At 44.5% G+C, this 16,323-nt stretch overlaps 1 protein-coding gene and 1 long non-coding RNA gene across 2 annotated transcripts in view; one reads left to right on the top strand and one right to left on the bottom strand.

Moving 5' to 3' along the window:
• The window catches only part of unc5ca (unc-5 netrin receptor Ca), a 290,202-nt gene that overhangs the window by 168,843 nt on the left and 105,036 nt on the right, over positions 1–16,323 (top strand). The window contains 1 exon segment of the mRNA XM_036979368.2: positions 10,756–10,859. Within this exon segment, the coding sequence (XP_036835263.2) occupies positions 10,756–10,859 (104 nt within the window).
• LOC149982766 (uncharacterized) overlaps positions 1–16,323 on the bottom strand; it is a 460,292-nt gene that overhangs the window by 437,078 nt on the left and 6,891 nt on the right. The gene's annotated exons all lie outside the window — the stretch shown is intronic.

Below are 16,323 nucleotides of genomic sequence, written 5' to 3'. Positions count from 1 at the left end.
CACACACACACTGTCCTCACTTGGAAGTTGTGTTTGAAAAGACACCTTGAACAAGGTACAGTACAGTATAGTAGTACCCCACCCTGTTCTAGTCTAGAAGGTTAGATGTATTCTCCACCCTGTTCTAGTCTAGAAGGTTAGATGTATTGTAGTACCCCCACCCTGTTCTAGTCTAGAAGGTTAGATGTATAGTAGTACCCCCACCCTGTTCTAGTCTAGAAGGTTAGATGTATACTCCATCCTGTTCTAGTCTAGAAGGTTAGATGTATCCTCCACCCTGTTCTAATCTAGAAGGTTAGATGTATAGTAGTTCTTAACCCTGTTCTAGTCTAGAAGGTTAGATGTATAGTAGTACCCCCACCCTGTTCTAGTCTAGAAGGTTAGATGTATTCTCCACCCTGTTCTAGTCTAGAAGGTTAGATGTATAGTAGTACCCCCACCCTGTTCTAGTCTAGAAAGTTAGATGTATACTCCACCCTGTTCTAGTCTAGAAGGTTAGATGTGTACTCCACCCTGTTCTAGTCTAGAAGGTTAGATGTATCCTCCACCCTGTTCTAGTCTAGAAGGTTAGATGTATCCTCCACCCTGTTCTAGTCTAGAAGGTTAGATGTATCCTCCACCCTGTTCTAGTCTAGAAGGTTAGATGTGTACTCCACACTTTGACATCTCTCTAACAAAGATATATGAGGAGTATAGCAGTTTCACATTGAAACAAAGAGAAATATCTTGCTATGTTTAAATGACTTCCTTGATTGGACAGAGAGCGAGAGAGAGTGACAGAGTGAAAGAGTGAAAGAGAGAGAGAGAGCTTTGGCAAGCGCTAGTCCACCAGGCAGGCAAAGTCCCCCACTCTCCCAAAAAAACAGTGCTTCTGTACAATTTACGAGGGCTGCTGTTTCTAATCCACAGTTGTAGGAACATGACCAATTAATTCCACCCACCCGGGCCCGGAATTCCTGCTCAAACCTCAGGAGACATGCTAGCGCGTAATGGAATAAAAACGCTGGCAATTGGTGAGAGTGGTTTGAACCCAGAAATCCCTAGCAGGCCTGAGATACCGACTCATAAAGGTACGCTTGAAAAGAAGGGCAGGGGGAGGAGAGAGAAATGCGCCTTTGGTGCAAATTATTGTAGTAATGGGCCACCAGCTTTCTGCAGCCGTAAACAATTTGCTGCACCAGTTGTTGTCAGAGGCAGTGAGAGAGGGGGTCTCCTTTTCCTAACCTGGAGAGGCTGAGGCAGCAGAGAGAAGGAGCTAGTGCTGCTGACAAACACTCCCCAGACAGAGGAGAGCTTTCCTGTGACATCCGTGATTGACTGTATATCCTGCCACGTACGTCTCGTTTTTTTTTTGTTTTTTTTTTAATTGTGGCTCTACTTTGTCTCTATACTGACGCTTTGCTTGTTTGATTGCCTTGCGGAGGGAATAGCTGCACTGTTTGTATTCGGTCATGTTTCCACCTTGCCATGATTACAAGGGGTGGTTCACGCTTTCAGTTTTGCCCGAATGCTGCCATCAATCCACGGTTTCTGGTTAGGAAATTATTTAATAGTCACAGTGGGTACGACATCTCTGATGCACTTGCTAATAAACTCGCTCACCGAGTCAGCATATACATCAATTGTTGTTGTCTGAGGCTATCAGGAACATATCCCCGTCCACGTGATCGAAGCAATCCTGAAGCGTGGAATCCGACTGGTCAGACCAGCATTGGACAGACCTGAGCATGGGCATTTCCTGTTTTAGTTTCTGTCTATAGGCTGGGAGCAACAAAATGGAGTCATGGTCAGATTTGCAGAGGCAGGGCGGGGGAGGGCTTTGTATGCATCGCGGAAGTTAGAGTACCAATAATCCAGAATGCTAGCAGCCCGTGTCGCGCATTCGATATGCTGATAGAATTTAGGAAGTCTTGTTCTCAGTTTAGCTTTGTTAAAATTCCTGGCTACAGTAAATGCAGCCTTGGGATGTATGGTTTCCAGTTTACATAGAGTCCAGTGAAGTTCTTTCAGGGCCGACAATGTATCTGCTTGGAGGGGGGGGGGGGGGGGGTATACACGACTGTGACTATAATCTAAGAGAATTCTCTTGGAAGATAATGCGGTCTGGCCATAGGGCAGTTCGGGCAAATGCCAAATGGGCTGGTCCAGCTTTAAGCTAGTAGGCCTGTCAAAAAAAAAAAAGTTGTTGCACAAAATTATAATTATTTGGCTAATAATGTGGGCCTCAAGGGGAAACAGTGGGCCGGTGTGTTAGAAACGCCTGGGCTTATTTCTGGTCCTGGTCTGTCCCTGGTGGCAGCGTGGGATCTCTCCTTCTTGCAGGCTTCCAGGAGTAATGGAAGATGAAGGCACTGCCAACAGTTTACTCTATACCAGTTGCAGCTACTATTTCCTCAAATCTCAGTCTTTGTCAGAAGAAATTTCATTGCAAACAGTTAAGCTTGATACCTTTTTCCCTCCCTGTCTCTTCCACTCTCAACACATTGGACTTTCAGAGGGGATACCCGACGGAAGTTTTCCCTGTGGGATATTAGAGTTTTCTGAATACTTAAAGAATTGACCCATTCCCCTATAACTTTTGTAATACTTTGCATAGTCACCACTCATGTAGGTGTCCCGTGCTGTCAATGGGCTATGGTGAGGGAAATGTGTTGTTGTTCTGCTGCTGCTGGTTGATTAGACAGAGATGTCAGGAAGAGTCATAGTAAGTGTCCACAGTTTTCTTTCTTTCTCTCTCTCTCTCTCTCTCTCTCTCTCTCTCTCTCTCTCTCTCTCTCTCTCTCTCTCTCTCTCTCTCACATTCCGGCCAGCATCCACGCCATTCCCTTTCCTGATGTTATTACAGGTGGGTTGTCAGGAAAAGGCCCACTACTCTGTAGCTGAGTGGGGGTTGACAACGTCCCCGAAACATCCTTCAGCCTTCTCCTTCGCTGATAGGACATTTCAAAATGTCAACACTTCTCACTAAGCACTGAAAATGGAAGAAAGCATTCATTGTACAAATACTTGTTTTAACTGCTTGCCTCACATCATATGATTTCAATGTGACCCTTCAAGAAATGCACTAGAGTCCTGCATCAGGCAACAACAAAAAAAACGTTGATGGTCCTGGAGTTAAGGGAGAACTTGAGTAAATACAATGGGGGAATTTCACTTGACATGTGGAGTGATGATTATCGAAAAAAAGGCACATTGGCCATTTTGGTTTCTCTCTTCGACACATTGGTGCAGCTGGCTTCCGGGTTGGATGAGCGCTGTGTTAAGAAGCAGTGCGGCTTGGTTGGGTTGTGAATCGGAGGACGCATGACTTTCAACCTTTGTCTCTCCCGAGCGATGAGACAAGATAGTAGCTACTACAACAATTGGATACCTCAAAATTGGGGAGAAAAAGGGGTCAAATAAAAAATAAAAAAAATACCTGTCTAAATGCCTTCTCTCTGTCACATTCACTTTAAACATTTGGATAATAAAGCATTTAAAGGCCGACATTGGTTTATTTTAATACTTCTGACATCCAAAATTCTAACTCCACCCATAATCATTGGTCTTTTAAACATGCCCAGGAGGCATGGATTATTATAACCTACCTCAGGCCTAAACGTTATGGGAGCAAAGTTTCCATGATGGGCTATTAGCAGGAAAATAGACTTCAATCTTTACAAAAAGAGAGTTTGGACTAAAGTTTTACATTTCTAACTAAAAACAGCCATTTTCCAGCCAAAGAGAGGAGTCACAAAAAACTGAAATAGAGATAAAATTAATCACTAACCTTTGATGATCTTCATCAGATGGCACTCATAGGACTTCATGTTACACAATACATGTAATGTTTTGTTCGATAAAGTTCATATTTATATCCAAAAATCTCAGTTTACATTGGCGCGTTTTGTTCAGTAATGTTTTGCCTCCAAAACATCCAGTGATTTTGCAGAGAGCCACATCAATTTACAGGAATACTCATCATAAACGTTGATGAAAGACACAAGTGTTGTGCATAGAATTAATATATATTAAGATATACTTCTCCTTAATGCAACCGCTGTGTCAGATTTCAAAAAAAGCTTTACGGGCAAAAGCACACCATGCGATAATCTGAGTACAGCGCTCAGCCACCATACAGATACCCACCATGTTGTGGAGTCAAAAGAAGTCAGAAATAGCATTATAAATATTCACTTACCTTTGATGATCTTCATCGGAATGCACTCCCAGGAATCCCGGTTCCACAATAAATGTTTGTTTTGTTCGATAAAGTCCACTATTTATGTCCAAATACCTCCTTTTTGTTCGCGCGTTTAGTCCAGTAATCCAAATGCACAAGGCGCAAGCACTAAGTCCAGATGAAAAGTTTAAAAAGTTATATTACAGTATGTAGAAACATGTCAAACGATCATAAATCTTTTTTATCATAAATCTTCAATAATGTTTCAACCGGACAATTCCTTTGTCTTTAGAAATTAAAAGGAACAGAGCTTGTGCTCACGGCCGCGCGCGTGACTAAACTAAAGGCTTTCAACCAGACCCCTGGTTCAAATAGCTCTTATTCGCTCCCCTTTCACAGTAGAAGTCTGAAGTGGAAGCCTTAGGAAGTGCAATCGGACCAAATTTTCACTCCATATTGGATAGGCAATCACTTGAAAAACTGCAAACCTCAGATTTCCCACTTCGTGGTTGGATTTTTCTCAGGTTTTTGCCTGCCATATGAGTTCTGTTAAACTCACAGACATCATTCAACAGTTTTAGAAACTTCAGAGTGTTTTCAATCTACTAATAATATGCATATCTTAGCTTCTGGGCCTGAGTAGCAGGCAGTTTACTCTGGGCACACTTTTCATCCGAACGTGGAAATAGCACCTCCCAGCCATAAGAATTAATCTACTACTGTACAAGGACATTTTATTGGTCTGCCAGTATTTTCATTTAGAGATTCCTTTGATGTTTCCTTTTATGTGTCCTACCAATTATTATTGGATTATTCACCATGGCAACCAATGAAATTAATTTCTTAGTTAGGTTGGCTTTTGTTGAGATCAGACTGTTTTCATTTGATATTTGTGTGTTTTTGACCAAATGAAAGTCAGAACAAATACTTATTTCACTTTTTTAATATTCCTGTTGCATATAGATGCTGTGTTTTTGGTTGATGGTCAATATTGAAAACAGTCAAAAGCATTTGTGAATTCAATCGCTTTATTGTTTAATTATTTAAGTCTTCTTTCTCTTATCTGTGCTGGAGTAGTCTAACGAAGGCAACAAATTGTTGCTTACTGTAACACCCAAAGTCATCCAATTGTTATTATAGGATTTGAGACAAGCATGGTGACTGGTCTTGGTAAATCAACCAGATGTTTATTTTCACTGAATCTCCGTTTGAGTATTGGTTAGACTACAATTAGGGTGTGTGAATGTTAGGATTATTTTCCTCTTCGCCATATTTTCCTAATGGAAACCCTGAGGGTTTGTTTTTCATTTTTCTTGGAATAGATGCACCATAATATTAATCTAATTAATTAAGCAACATTTCGTGAAATCAGTCCCATATACTATGTTCTTACAAAAAAAGGTTTTCAATTCTCTAGTACAGCCACTATTAAAAACAGTCAAATGCTTCTCAAACATGCCCTCTGGTGTTCAAACTAGCACTAACTAGCATTAATGGCAACAATAGCTGACACTTAAATAACCTTCCATAGAATTCTGCGGCAGCCCGCAAGCTGTGCTGCGGTACGACGCTAAAGGAAGAACCACTGTATTTGTCTGTGTCCATCTATCCTGTCTCTATCCTGTCTCTATCTTGTCTCTATCCTGTCTCTATCCTGTCTCTATCTGGCTGTCTCCATATGTCTGTCTCTGTCTGTCTGTCTTTGTCTATATCTGTATGTCTGTCTCTGTCTCTGTCTGTCTGTCTCTGTCTCTATCTATCTATCTATCTGTCTGTCTGTCTCTGTCTATCTATCTATCTATCTGTCTGTCTGTCTGTCTGTCTGTCTGTCTGTCTGTCTGTCTGTCTGTCTGTCTGTCTGTCTGTCTGTCTGTCTGTCTGTCTGTCTGTCTGTCTGTCTGTCTGTCTGTCTGTCTGTCTGTCTGTCTGTCTGTCTGTCTGTCTGTCTGTCTGTCTGTCTGTCTGTCTGTCTTTGTCTATATCTGTATGTCTGTCTCTGTCTCTGTCTCTATCTATCTATCTATCTATCTATCTGTGTCCATCTATCCTGTCTCTATCCTGTCTCTATCTTGTCTCTATCCTGTCTCTATCCTGTCTCTATCCTGTCTCTATCTGGCTGTCTCCATATGTCTCCATATGTCTGTCTCTGTCTGTCTGTCTGTCTTTGTCTATATCTGTCTGTCTGTCTGTCTGTCTGTCTGTCTGTCTGTATCTGTCTGTATCATTCTGTATTTGTCAAGGTCAACTCATATCTTGTGCTGTTTGACTAAATCCCTACATATACTCACCATGATAGTAACGATGTGTACTAGGTCTGATCTCCGTAACATGCCTGTTATACTCATTTAATGGAAAAATACTTGACCAGATTGATTTTGTTGACGAGATTGATTCCTCCAATTTTACTTGCCATAAATATGGAAATCTGTGATATACTGGAAACGGAATCCCTGTTGTGGTCCCTGAAACGGATAGTAGGGCAGTGATTTAGACAGGCCCAGTTGGCCTATCTAAATTGGGGTTTCTGTACATAATTTGGGCTTGTGGAAAATTATTTAGGCTTGTGATAAAAATGGTCCAGTATGGGGGCCTTGATGGAAAAAAATAGGGTTGTTGTGTTAGAAATGCCCGGGACGATTTCTGGTCCCAGACTGTCCCCGTTTGACCCAGAGTGGTCTGCTAGCCAGCAGCAGGACCCTGCGGAGAGACTGTGGATTACAGAAGTAGAACAAACTCTGGCCCCATTAAGTGGGCAGAGGTAATGGTGAGTGAAAGGTTTGTTGGTGATACACAAACGACAGCCCACACACTTCCTGGCACTGCCCTGGTCTCTTCTCTCACTCTCACTCTCTAATCTCTCTCTTTAATCTCTCTCACCCCCCCCCCCCCTCTCCCCCCACGCCTACCCTGATCTCTCTTTCTCTCTCTCTCTCTCACCCACCCCCTCTCCCTCTCTCCCTGGTCTCTCTCCCTCCAATCTTTCCCTCTCTCCCACTCTCGTTGACTCTGGGGGATACATGTGTTTCTGTTTAAAGCCACATCAAAATCACTGATTACCTCCATCAATACGTCACCTGCTAAGCTAATGAAGCAGCCTTTCTCAAATTACAGACCTGCTTTATGGCTTTTCTGCATCTGTTCAGCCCTCACTTCAGAGCCAGATATATAGCACTACACTCTTAGAAAAAAAGGTGCTATCTAGAACCTAAAAGGGTTTTTCGACAGTCCCCATAGTAGAACCCTTTGAAGAACCCTTTTGGTTCCAGGGAGAACCCTTTTTCGTTCCAGGGAGAACCCTTTCCACAGAGGGTTCTACACGGAACCCAAAAGGGTCCTACCTGGAACCAAAAAGGGTTCTCCTATGGGGACAGCCGAATAACCCTTTTGGAACCGTTTTTTTCTGATTGTAGCTAGCCTAACTTGAGGTTTGTTTGTGGTCGGGTCAAGAAAGAAAACAGTCTATTCTCCAGTCTCTTCCTGATGTTGTTTTAAACTTATAAGGTTAGGAGGCCCAGTGAGTGAATCAAAAAGGAAATGTCCATCCTTCTTTCGTGTATGGCTTAAAGCAGGATTTGTGTGCTTGTGTTTCCCCCCTTTCCCACACTAAAAGAGAGCAGGACATTCCCTCATAGCATGTAATTCACTTATATATCGTGAATATATCATTGGCGGCCATTATTCTCGTTTATTTTGCTTGGCCTCTTCAAGGCCTTAACTGTTTAGCAGCACTGCTCCCCTTTGCCTTTCTTACAAAGAGAAAGATTACCTCAGTAATAAGAGAAACATGCATTGTAAACCCACACATTTGACTGAACACTTTGTTTTGAATGACTTTAAAGAAAACTAAAATGGTTCCCTGAAATGGGCTAGTTCACTTGAGCACGTCAACTACCGAGTGCTCAGCTCTCTGATTTAGTCTGTTTTTTTCTTCTGTTTGGCACCGAATTAATATTGTCTCAGTACTTGGTTGTCTCCTCCACACTCCAGCCTCCTTCCTCCTGGTACAGTAGCTCTGGTCAACTCTCTGTGTCGCTACCCATGGTGCAGCTCCAGAGGGGAGTGAGGGAGCTGTGTGGAAACGGACTGGAATGTAGTGTCTTAGTGAGGCACTGGGGGCCATGGAAGAGCCAGCTGGAGAATCACTCACAGAGCCTGCTGAGGACAGCCTGACCGGCTGATCCCTAAGTCACAGACTTCTGTGCTCCTCTATGTCTTTGTCTGCTTGTCTGTCTGCAGACATTACTTTTACCCTTGTTCAGTCAAACGATGCCTGTTTCTTACAGGGCTGTATCCATACTTTCTCAAGGATCCACCAATGACACAGTCGGGGCGGCAGGGTAGCCTAGTGGTTAGAACGTTGGACTAGTAACCGGAAGGGTTGCAAGTTCAAACCCCCGAGCTGACAAGGTACAAATCTGTCGTTCTGCCCCTGAACAGGCAGTTAACCCACTGTTCCTAGGCTGTCATTGAAAACAAGAATTTGTTCTTCACTGACTTGCCTAGAAAAATAAAATTGTTTTGCTGGATCCATACTTTGCTCGCTGTTATCGATTTGTCTTCAACCCCAGCGACGCTCTACGAAGCAGTACAGATATCAGTCTTTTCTGTGCTGTCCATCTCATCCATAATGGATGAATAATGAAATCATGAACAGTAACTTCCATGGATTTAAATAGGCATAAACTAGTCAGCACCAGCTGCCCGGCGGCAAGCTGTACTGTACAGTACGTCAACTACTAAAGAGCTTGGTTTAAACACAAGAATAATGCAACAAATCAGGCACTCACTTTTCCCTTTAGCCAATCAAAAGCACTATAAAGAGAACTGTCTTCAAACCTCAAGGCAGTCTTTTGAAATCCATATAATAACTGTAATAACGCCTGTATGAATTGTCCCAGCGCTGCCATTCCCTGTGGTGTCATTCTCATGCAGTCAAGCCCTCCACTCCACATGCTCCTAACACACATACTGTACAGAACAGCTAGGGAAGTAGGTGTGAGAATAGAGGTCCCAGTGGACAGGCATTAGAATCCAGTGGCTTCCTCTCCGCTACGAACCATCTCAGATCCCTGACAACTCCTGTGACTTGAGCTTTGCTCGGGGACTGTCCACTTGCCCTTGTAAATGCTGCATTTGCCCTCTCTTTTCCTCCCTCGTTCACACATCTCTCTTTCTCTCTCTCTCTCTCTCTCTCTCTCTCTCTGTCTCTCTATCTCTCTCTCTCTTTCTCTCTCTCTATCTCTCTCTCTCTTTCTCTCTCTCTCTCTCTCTCTCTCTCTCTCTCTCTCTCTGTCTCTATCTCTCTCTGTCTCTCTATCTCTCTCTCTCTTTCTCTCTCTCTCTCTCTCTCTCTGTCTCTGTCTCTCTCTCTGTCTCTGTCTTTCTCTCTCTCTCTCTCTCTCTCTCCGTCTCTCTCTCCGTCTCTCTCTCCGTCTCTCTGTCTCTCTCTCTGTCTCTCTCTCTGTCTCTCTCTCTGTCTCTCTCTCTGTCTCTCTCTCTGTCTCTCTCTCTGTCTCTCTCTCTGTCTCTCTCTCTGTCTCTCTCTCTGTCTCTCTCTCTGTCTCTCTCTCTGTCTCTCTCTCTGTCTCTCTCTCTGTCTCTCTCTCTGTCTCTCTCTCTGTCTCTCTCTCTGTCTCTCTCTCTGTCTCTCTCTCTGTCTCTCTCTCTGTCTCTCTCTCTCTGTCTCTGTCTCTGTCTCTCTCTCTCTCTCTCTCTCTCTCTCTCTCTCTCTGTATGCATCACTGTGATTGCTGTCACGTGACCCCGGCCATTGGGCTGAATTCACAAAGAGGGGATAGAAAACCACGAGGACCAGAAACCTAAAGCAGGGCTTAAATACTCAATGAAAAGATGGTGTCTCCAAAATGGCTGCACTGTTGCCCACACCCCTCTTGGTTTCCATGCCTATTTACCATTTCCATGGTTTACTCTCTTTGCAACGCCTACATGCGTCATTGTGTGCTTGTGAGATGAGTCACCTGACTGTGGTGGACTACTGATCATGCTGAACTCCGGGCTGGACGAAGTGTTCTCCATGAAATCGAGAAAACGTCTGTGTTCTTTTTTCATCCTCGGTGGAGGCATTCTATAGTCTCTCAATATACCAAGGGGCCTTGAGATGCCGCAGATTAGATATTGGTGTTCAGGTAGTCTCGGCTATAGGATTTTTCAGCTGTATCTACATTCTCTGTCTGTGAATAGAGATATGTGCATGCTGAATTGAAATTCGGTGTCGAGATCCCTGCATTGGTTTACTGCTACAGCAGTTTTAGCTTCTTGTCGGGAGGAGTTCAGTTTCGTTAACATTTCAGTAAATTGCTAAATGGATAATCCTAATAATCAAATGAGGGATTCAGTGGGAGTAACATGAGAGTTCTGAAGCTGAGGCCAATAGGAAGGCATGAACAATACTACTGAACACTTACAATGGAGGGCGATTCATATTATGTATTTCTGAGATAAATGTGTATTTTGCTATTTCACCTTTTTTCCCCATCAGCCTTCTTTTCATGGTCCTTCGAGCCAGATAGATTGGACCTGGAATTTGATCATGATTTCTTAATTAATGTTTTGTCTTTATTTCTCCCCTCCAGATCTCAGGAAAACATTTGACCAGGAGCCACTGGGGAAGGAGGTGTCACTGGAACAGGAAGTGCTTCTCCAGTGCCGCCCACCTGAGGGCATACCTGCTGCAGAGGTATTTATCAACTTCCTGTTTCCATCCTATTGGGACTCCACTGGAACGTTACCTAACGTTGTAGTAACGTTCACTGTTTGGTGGGTTGGTCTCCTCTGCTGGTAGACATCAGTACTAAAGCGACAGAGATACTTTTTCATACAGATACACTTGGACTGGATTTCACGCTACGTTATGTTCTACAGTATCTGGTCATCTCATCAAAGTTGTAATAATATTTTATCTCACATAAATACGAGAACGCTGCATTTTCTTACACTTTGGTGTTAGATAAGTGGACTTTGAACTGGGTTACACTTGTGAGAGATTGAGAGCCTCCTCCTGCTGTGCTGATGGACGTGTGGAGCTCTGCGACCAGGGCAGAGAAAGCGAGAGAGACATAGACAGAGAGAAAAGTTATCTCTGCCCCTGCTCTTTCTCGCTCTCTTCCTCCTTCACTCTGCACGGTTTATGACACAACAGTAACATTTTACAATCCACTCTCAGCACGCAATGCTCTCAGGCCTTATCCTGTTCACTTCGATACGGCCATAAGAGTTTTAGGAATTCTCCCGCAGGAAAAATCAAGCCAATAAATTGGTCGATTGGTTCGTTCAATTGAACAGAGAGGCTTTAGGTGGTCTGGTCTCTGCACCAGTTTCATATTTTTTCCCCCTCCGTTTTTACCTCATGCATTTTTCATTCATTTTATCTGTCATAATGGGATCACCCTGCAAAACAGGATTGATGTCTCTGCTCTTGAGGCTAATAAGATTTATTGATCCTCTGTATTTAAGTCAAAATGCTATTGTCTCTCTTATTGGCTAGGCGGTGTGTTTGACCTGTGACCTCTGAACTCTGCCCTCTCATTCTACTCAAAATTGATGGACAGGCCTGATGTTAAGTGTAATAACTTTTTTTAGAAGGTGCTAATATTAGTCGTGGTGGGTCAAGCCCGTGGACTCTTGTGAAAGTGTCAGGCTGCACCCCGAAACTTGAACCCTCGCAAATATGCCCATCAGCATTTCGCGACATACAACCTTGCCACTTAAGTCATTAGGCAGACACTCTGATCCAGAGCCACTTACAGGACGTAATGAGTGCATACATTCGCTCATACAGGTCCCCAGCAGGAATCAAACCCACAACCCTAGCATTGCAAGCACCATGCCCTACCAACTGAGCCACATGGGACCGGTGATTTAATAGACACATGATCAGAGATCCGGGACTGCCGCTCAGCCTAGGACTTGATGCTAAATGCAGTACGAGACTTTGGCTGATGTCTGACTTAGCTCAGACTGACTTTGATGTTTGAAGGTGTCCTAAAATGGACACCGTACTAGTGTGAGCTGTTAGGGGGTCAAGTTCAAAACCATTGAAGAAAAAGATGTGTGGGCCATAACAGTAGAACTCAATATCTTGTGAGTTTGACTGGTATTGCTCTGAATCGTTCTGTCAATATATCACTTTTGAATGGCAATTGGGAAAGAATTTCAGGGTAGTTTGAAAAGTACAGACTCTTTTTGGACTTTGTTGCTGATGAAAGGCATGGTTCAACAGAGATTTGTGGGAGGTTAATATACAGACACACAGGCAAGGGTGCTGGCACTAGACTGCTAGACTTTAGACATTGCAGCACTGTTGATTGTGTCTCAAAACTTCTAATTGGTGGAAAGACTGGTGCTGACCCGGAAAGACCAATTCAAGTCAATAGTTCACATTGGTGGACTGGGCTGTGTCTGGGCTGGACTGGGCTGTGTCTGGGCTGGACTGGGCTGTGTCTGGGCTGGGCTGGACTGTGTTTGGGCTGACTGGGTTGTGTCTGGGCTGGACTTGGCTGTGTCTGGGCTGGACTGTGTCAGAGGTGGGCTGGGCTGTGTCTGGGCTGGGCTGTGTCTGGGCTGGGCTGTGTCTGGGCTGTGCTGTGTCTGGGCTGGACTGGGCTGTGCTGTGCTGTGCTGTGTCTGGGCTGGACTGGGCTGTGCTGGGCTGTGTCTGGGCTGGGCTGTGTCTGGGCCGCGCTGGACTGTGTCTGGGCTGTGCTGGGCTGTGCTGTGTCTGGGCTGTGCTGTGTCTGGGCTGGGCTGGGCTGTGTCTGGGCTGTGCTGTGAGTGAAAGACACAGCTGCAGTGGAATAAAGACATCAGACAGTGATGACAGGACAGCTCTCTTCTCCGTGCCTGAAATGCTCAGAAACCCTGTAGGACAGACCAGACCAGACTGCCGTACTGCAGCCTCACATCTTAGAGATATAGCACACTGGGTACACAGTGCAGCGACACATAAGCAACCTCGTTAAATGACCATCCAAGCTTGAATGTGCACACACACGTACACACGTACACACACACACACGTACACACGTACACACACACGCACACGCACACGCACACGCACACGCACACGCACACACACACACACACACAAAGAACAGTCATCTGCCTTCTCCAAGAAAGATTCTTGATGCCAGCCACTCTGAAGCAGATGACATTAGTCTGGTCATGTCAGAATGCATCAGTGATGTGGTATCTTCATACCCCCCCGGGGATCCCTCTGTACGCCTTGTGTCTGGCCGCGGGTCATGAAAAGACGGGTCATGTTGTTGGCCAATGTATCAGAGGATCAAGGCTCACTGATACCCTGCAGGCTCTTTCGATGAAGAGCCCTGACTGGACTGGACTCACTGGACAGCGCCACCGAAGTGGCAATTTAAATCCAGTCAAACTAGAGTGTAGAGTGCGGCTGATGTCCTGTACTAGCTGAGTAGTGAGTGCCTTGCTGAGTGAGTTGTGTCCATGCCATAGTTTACTGTAACTAGGTCAAATGATTGTTAGGGCAAGCTGGGATGGGGCGTATGTACTGTCACTGAGTTCATCTGGTTCTAGTGACATAGAGTATCAGGTAAGCACTCACATACTCTCTCCGGGCTGTTGGCCGGGTGTAGACGTGAGGTCTTGCGGGGAGGTAGAAAATGTAGACCGGCTGGTGCCACGCCAGTGCCCAGAGTAATAGTAGTGTTGCCTTCCATGCGAAGCAGCATTGCAGCAGTTTGTGGTGTGAGGTAGCACTAAAAGCCCCAACCCCCCCTCCCCCCCTCACCTCTCTCTCCACCTAGCAGGGCCTTGTTGGCAGGCCCAGGTTCCAGGCGATGCCCTCCCTGCGGGGTCTGGCAGCAGGGGCCCCGGCCCTCCTCCAGTCAGTCTCCCTGATTAGTGGTTAGCATTGGCTCCGTGACAACACAAGCCTCTCACAGTCTGGAATGCACAGCGATAATGGCTCTGTCAGCAAACTTAACGCCAGAGCAGCCGAGCCGGTGGCAAGTTTACAATGCCCCCACATTACACCACTAGCGCTCTCTTTTCTCAATCTAATTACGCAAAACAAAAAATAATTTACATTGCATATAAGAGTACAATTGGTAGCACATTGCTAAAAAAGCAGTGGCTAAGTTTTGTTCCTGGTAGAAAGTGTTTTTTTTCTACGCGGTCCTTGGCTACAGGCCAAGGTTCAGTGTTTTTAGTTGTGTGCACAACGGATGCATCCTAAACAGTACCCTATTTCTCTATGTAGTACACTACTTTTGACTAGTGCCAAACTCGTTCAAATAATGCACAGGGCCCAATATAATCCTCTGGAGATGCTGTAGTAAGCTGTGGGCTTTGGCTCGTTGGAGTGATTGTCAATGTTTTATCTGAAATCAAATCAAAGCTTTGTCAAAAAAACAAACAACAGTTACTAACATTATTATCTGAGATTATCAAGCAATCTCTTTTATTCCGACCTCCTATGCAACAGTAATTCACAAATGGTTCCACTAGACGGCAGCTCTGTCCAGGCAGTGCAACATTTTGATGTTAAATGTTTTGCGATATCAGAGGTTGTTTTTGCAAAAGCATTTGGCATAATATGCTTGCAATTAGAATGATACTGTAAACCTAACTAGGCAATATCATTTCCAGTATTATCCTAATTCTAGGCGGATGTCGAAACCTTAAGCCTAACCTACCTGACACTATCGCGTATGGTGACACGTTATAATACCTTCCCTGGTGTAGGGTGAAGATGCTCCTAGATGCTGATCTTGGGTCAGTTTGGCATTCCCCCCACTATTGATTAAGGTTAAGACTGGGGGAGGGGAAAGCTGTTCCTAGATCTGTGCCTAGGGGAAACTTCACCTCAGAGCACATTTAGTAACTAGTCATTTTGAATTAAAATGTGTTCTGAACTGAAAAGCTCCTCTGTTCCATTCTAGGGGACTATCTCTCCCTGTTCCGTTCAGTGATTCTGTCTAGACTGGTAGATTCTAATCGTGCTCGCTGGACACTAACATGGCGCTTGCCAGTTTATGGCACTTATCTGATTCTAGAGATGGAGTGTGCAATGCTGTCTCTCTAACAAAGAAACAAGCCCCAGACGTTTATTTTGGCCCGCACACATAGTAAAAAGGTTGTGCTTGTTTCTCTAGCCCTGGAAATGACTTAAAACAAAGATCTTCTTGAAATGTCTCGTGGTTGAATAGTTTAAGGAATCTATCAATCAAAGAATTCAACTGGAAGCTTTTTATTCCATGGTTACGTTTGACCAAAGCTCACTAATCATCAGTGTCTGATATGTGCATATCCCCTGGAGAGGAAGGGCAGGGTATAGGCAGAGCATTATCTGGTGTTTTAATTGTGTTTGGTTTGAGAACTAAGATGTAGCGTTGTGTTTTCCTTTGTGGTGCAGAGGGTACATTCGTGAGAGGCTCCTTGAGCTAGAAGGGAGCAGGGATGGATGATGATAGAGTTTGGTTGGGCATCCCCCCCATTGAGAACCTCCCCATTCATTACCTCTGGAAGAGCTGTGAAAGACTGCGATTCAAATGTACTAGCTACAAAATGTCTCCTGACGTTTTTTATTTTCATGTTTCCTCTCTCTCACTGCCCCTCAAATCTTTGGACATTGTTCTTAGATAAAGATGGGGTGAGGGGTGACATAGTATTATGGACTATAGAGGAGCCGGTTGCCACGGAAGCAGACTAAGGCAGTTACTCAGGGTTTCCGGGATCCTGCCAGGTTGTCATGGACGACGGGCAAAGGGGATGCCTAGTCAGTTGCACAACTGAATGCATTCAACTGCAGTTAACCCAACCCCTCTGAATCAAGAGAGGTGTGGGGGGCTGCCTTAATCGACATCCACGGTGCCCGGGGAGCAGTTGTTTTTGGGGGTTAACTGTCTTTAACTGACCTTTCGGTTACTGGCCCAACGCTCCGCTACCTGCCGCCCCATGGGACCACTATTGCAAAGACAAAGACCTGCATTAAATAACGCTATGCATTATAGAACAAACGATGTGCGTTTGTCCGAGAAACTATTTTCAAAAGCTTAAAAAAACGCCTACATTTAAAATATATATACAATTTATATATGTCATATTGCTAAGCAAGAACAATACAATACATATGGTTGTCATCAGAGAGTGAAAATACCATGGATTGTCAC

Source organism: Oncorhynchus mykiss, chromosome 6 (assembly GCF_057628025.1).
Source record: "Oncorhynchus mykiss isolate SJ-2025 chromosome 6, ASM5762802v1, whole genome shotgun sequence".
Lineage (NCBI taxonomy): Eukaryota > Metazoa > Chordata > Actinopteri > Salmoniformes > Salmonidae > Oncorhynchus > Oncorhynchus mykiss.
Note: the sequence above shows the minus strand (reverse complement) of the source record. Positions and strands in the feature narration are given on the sequence as shown.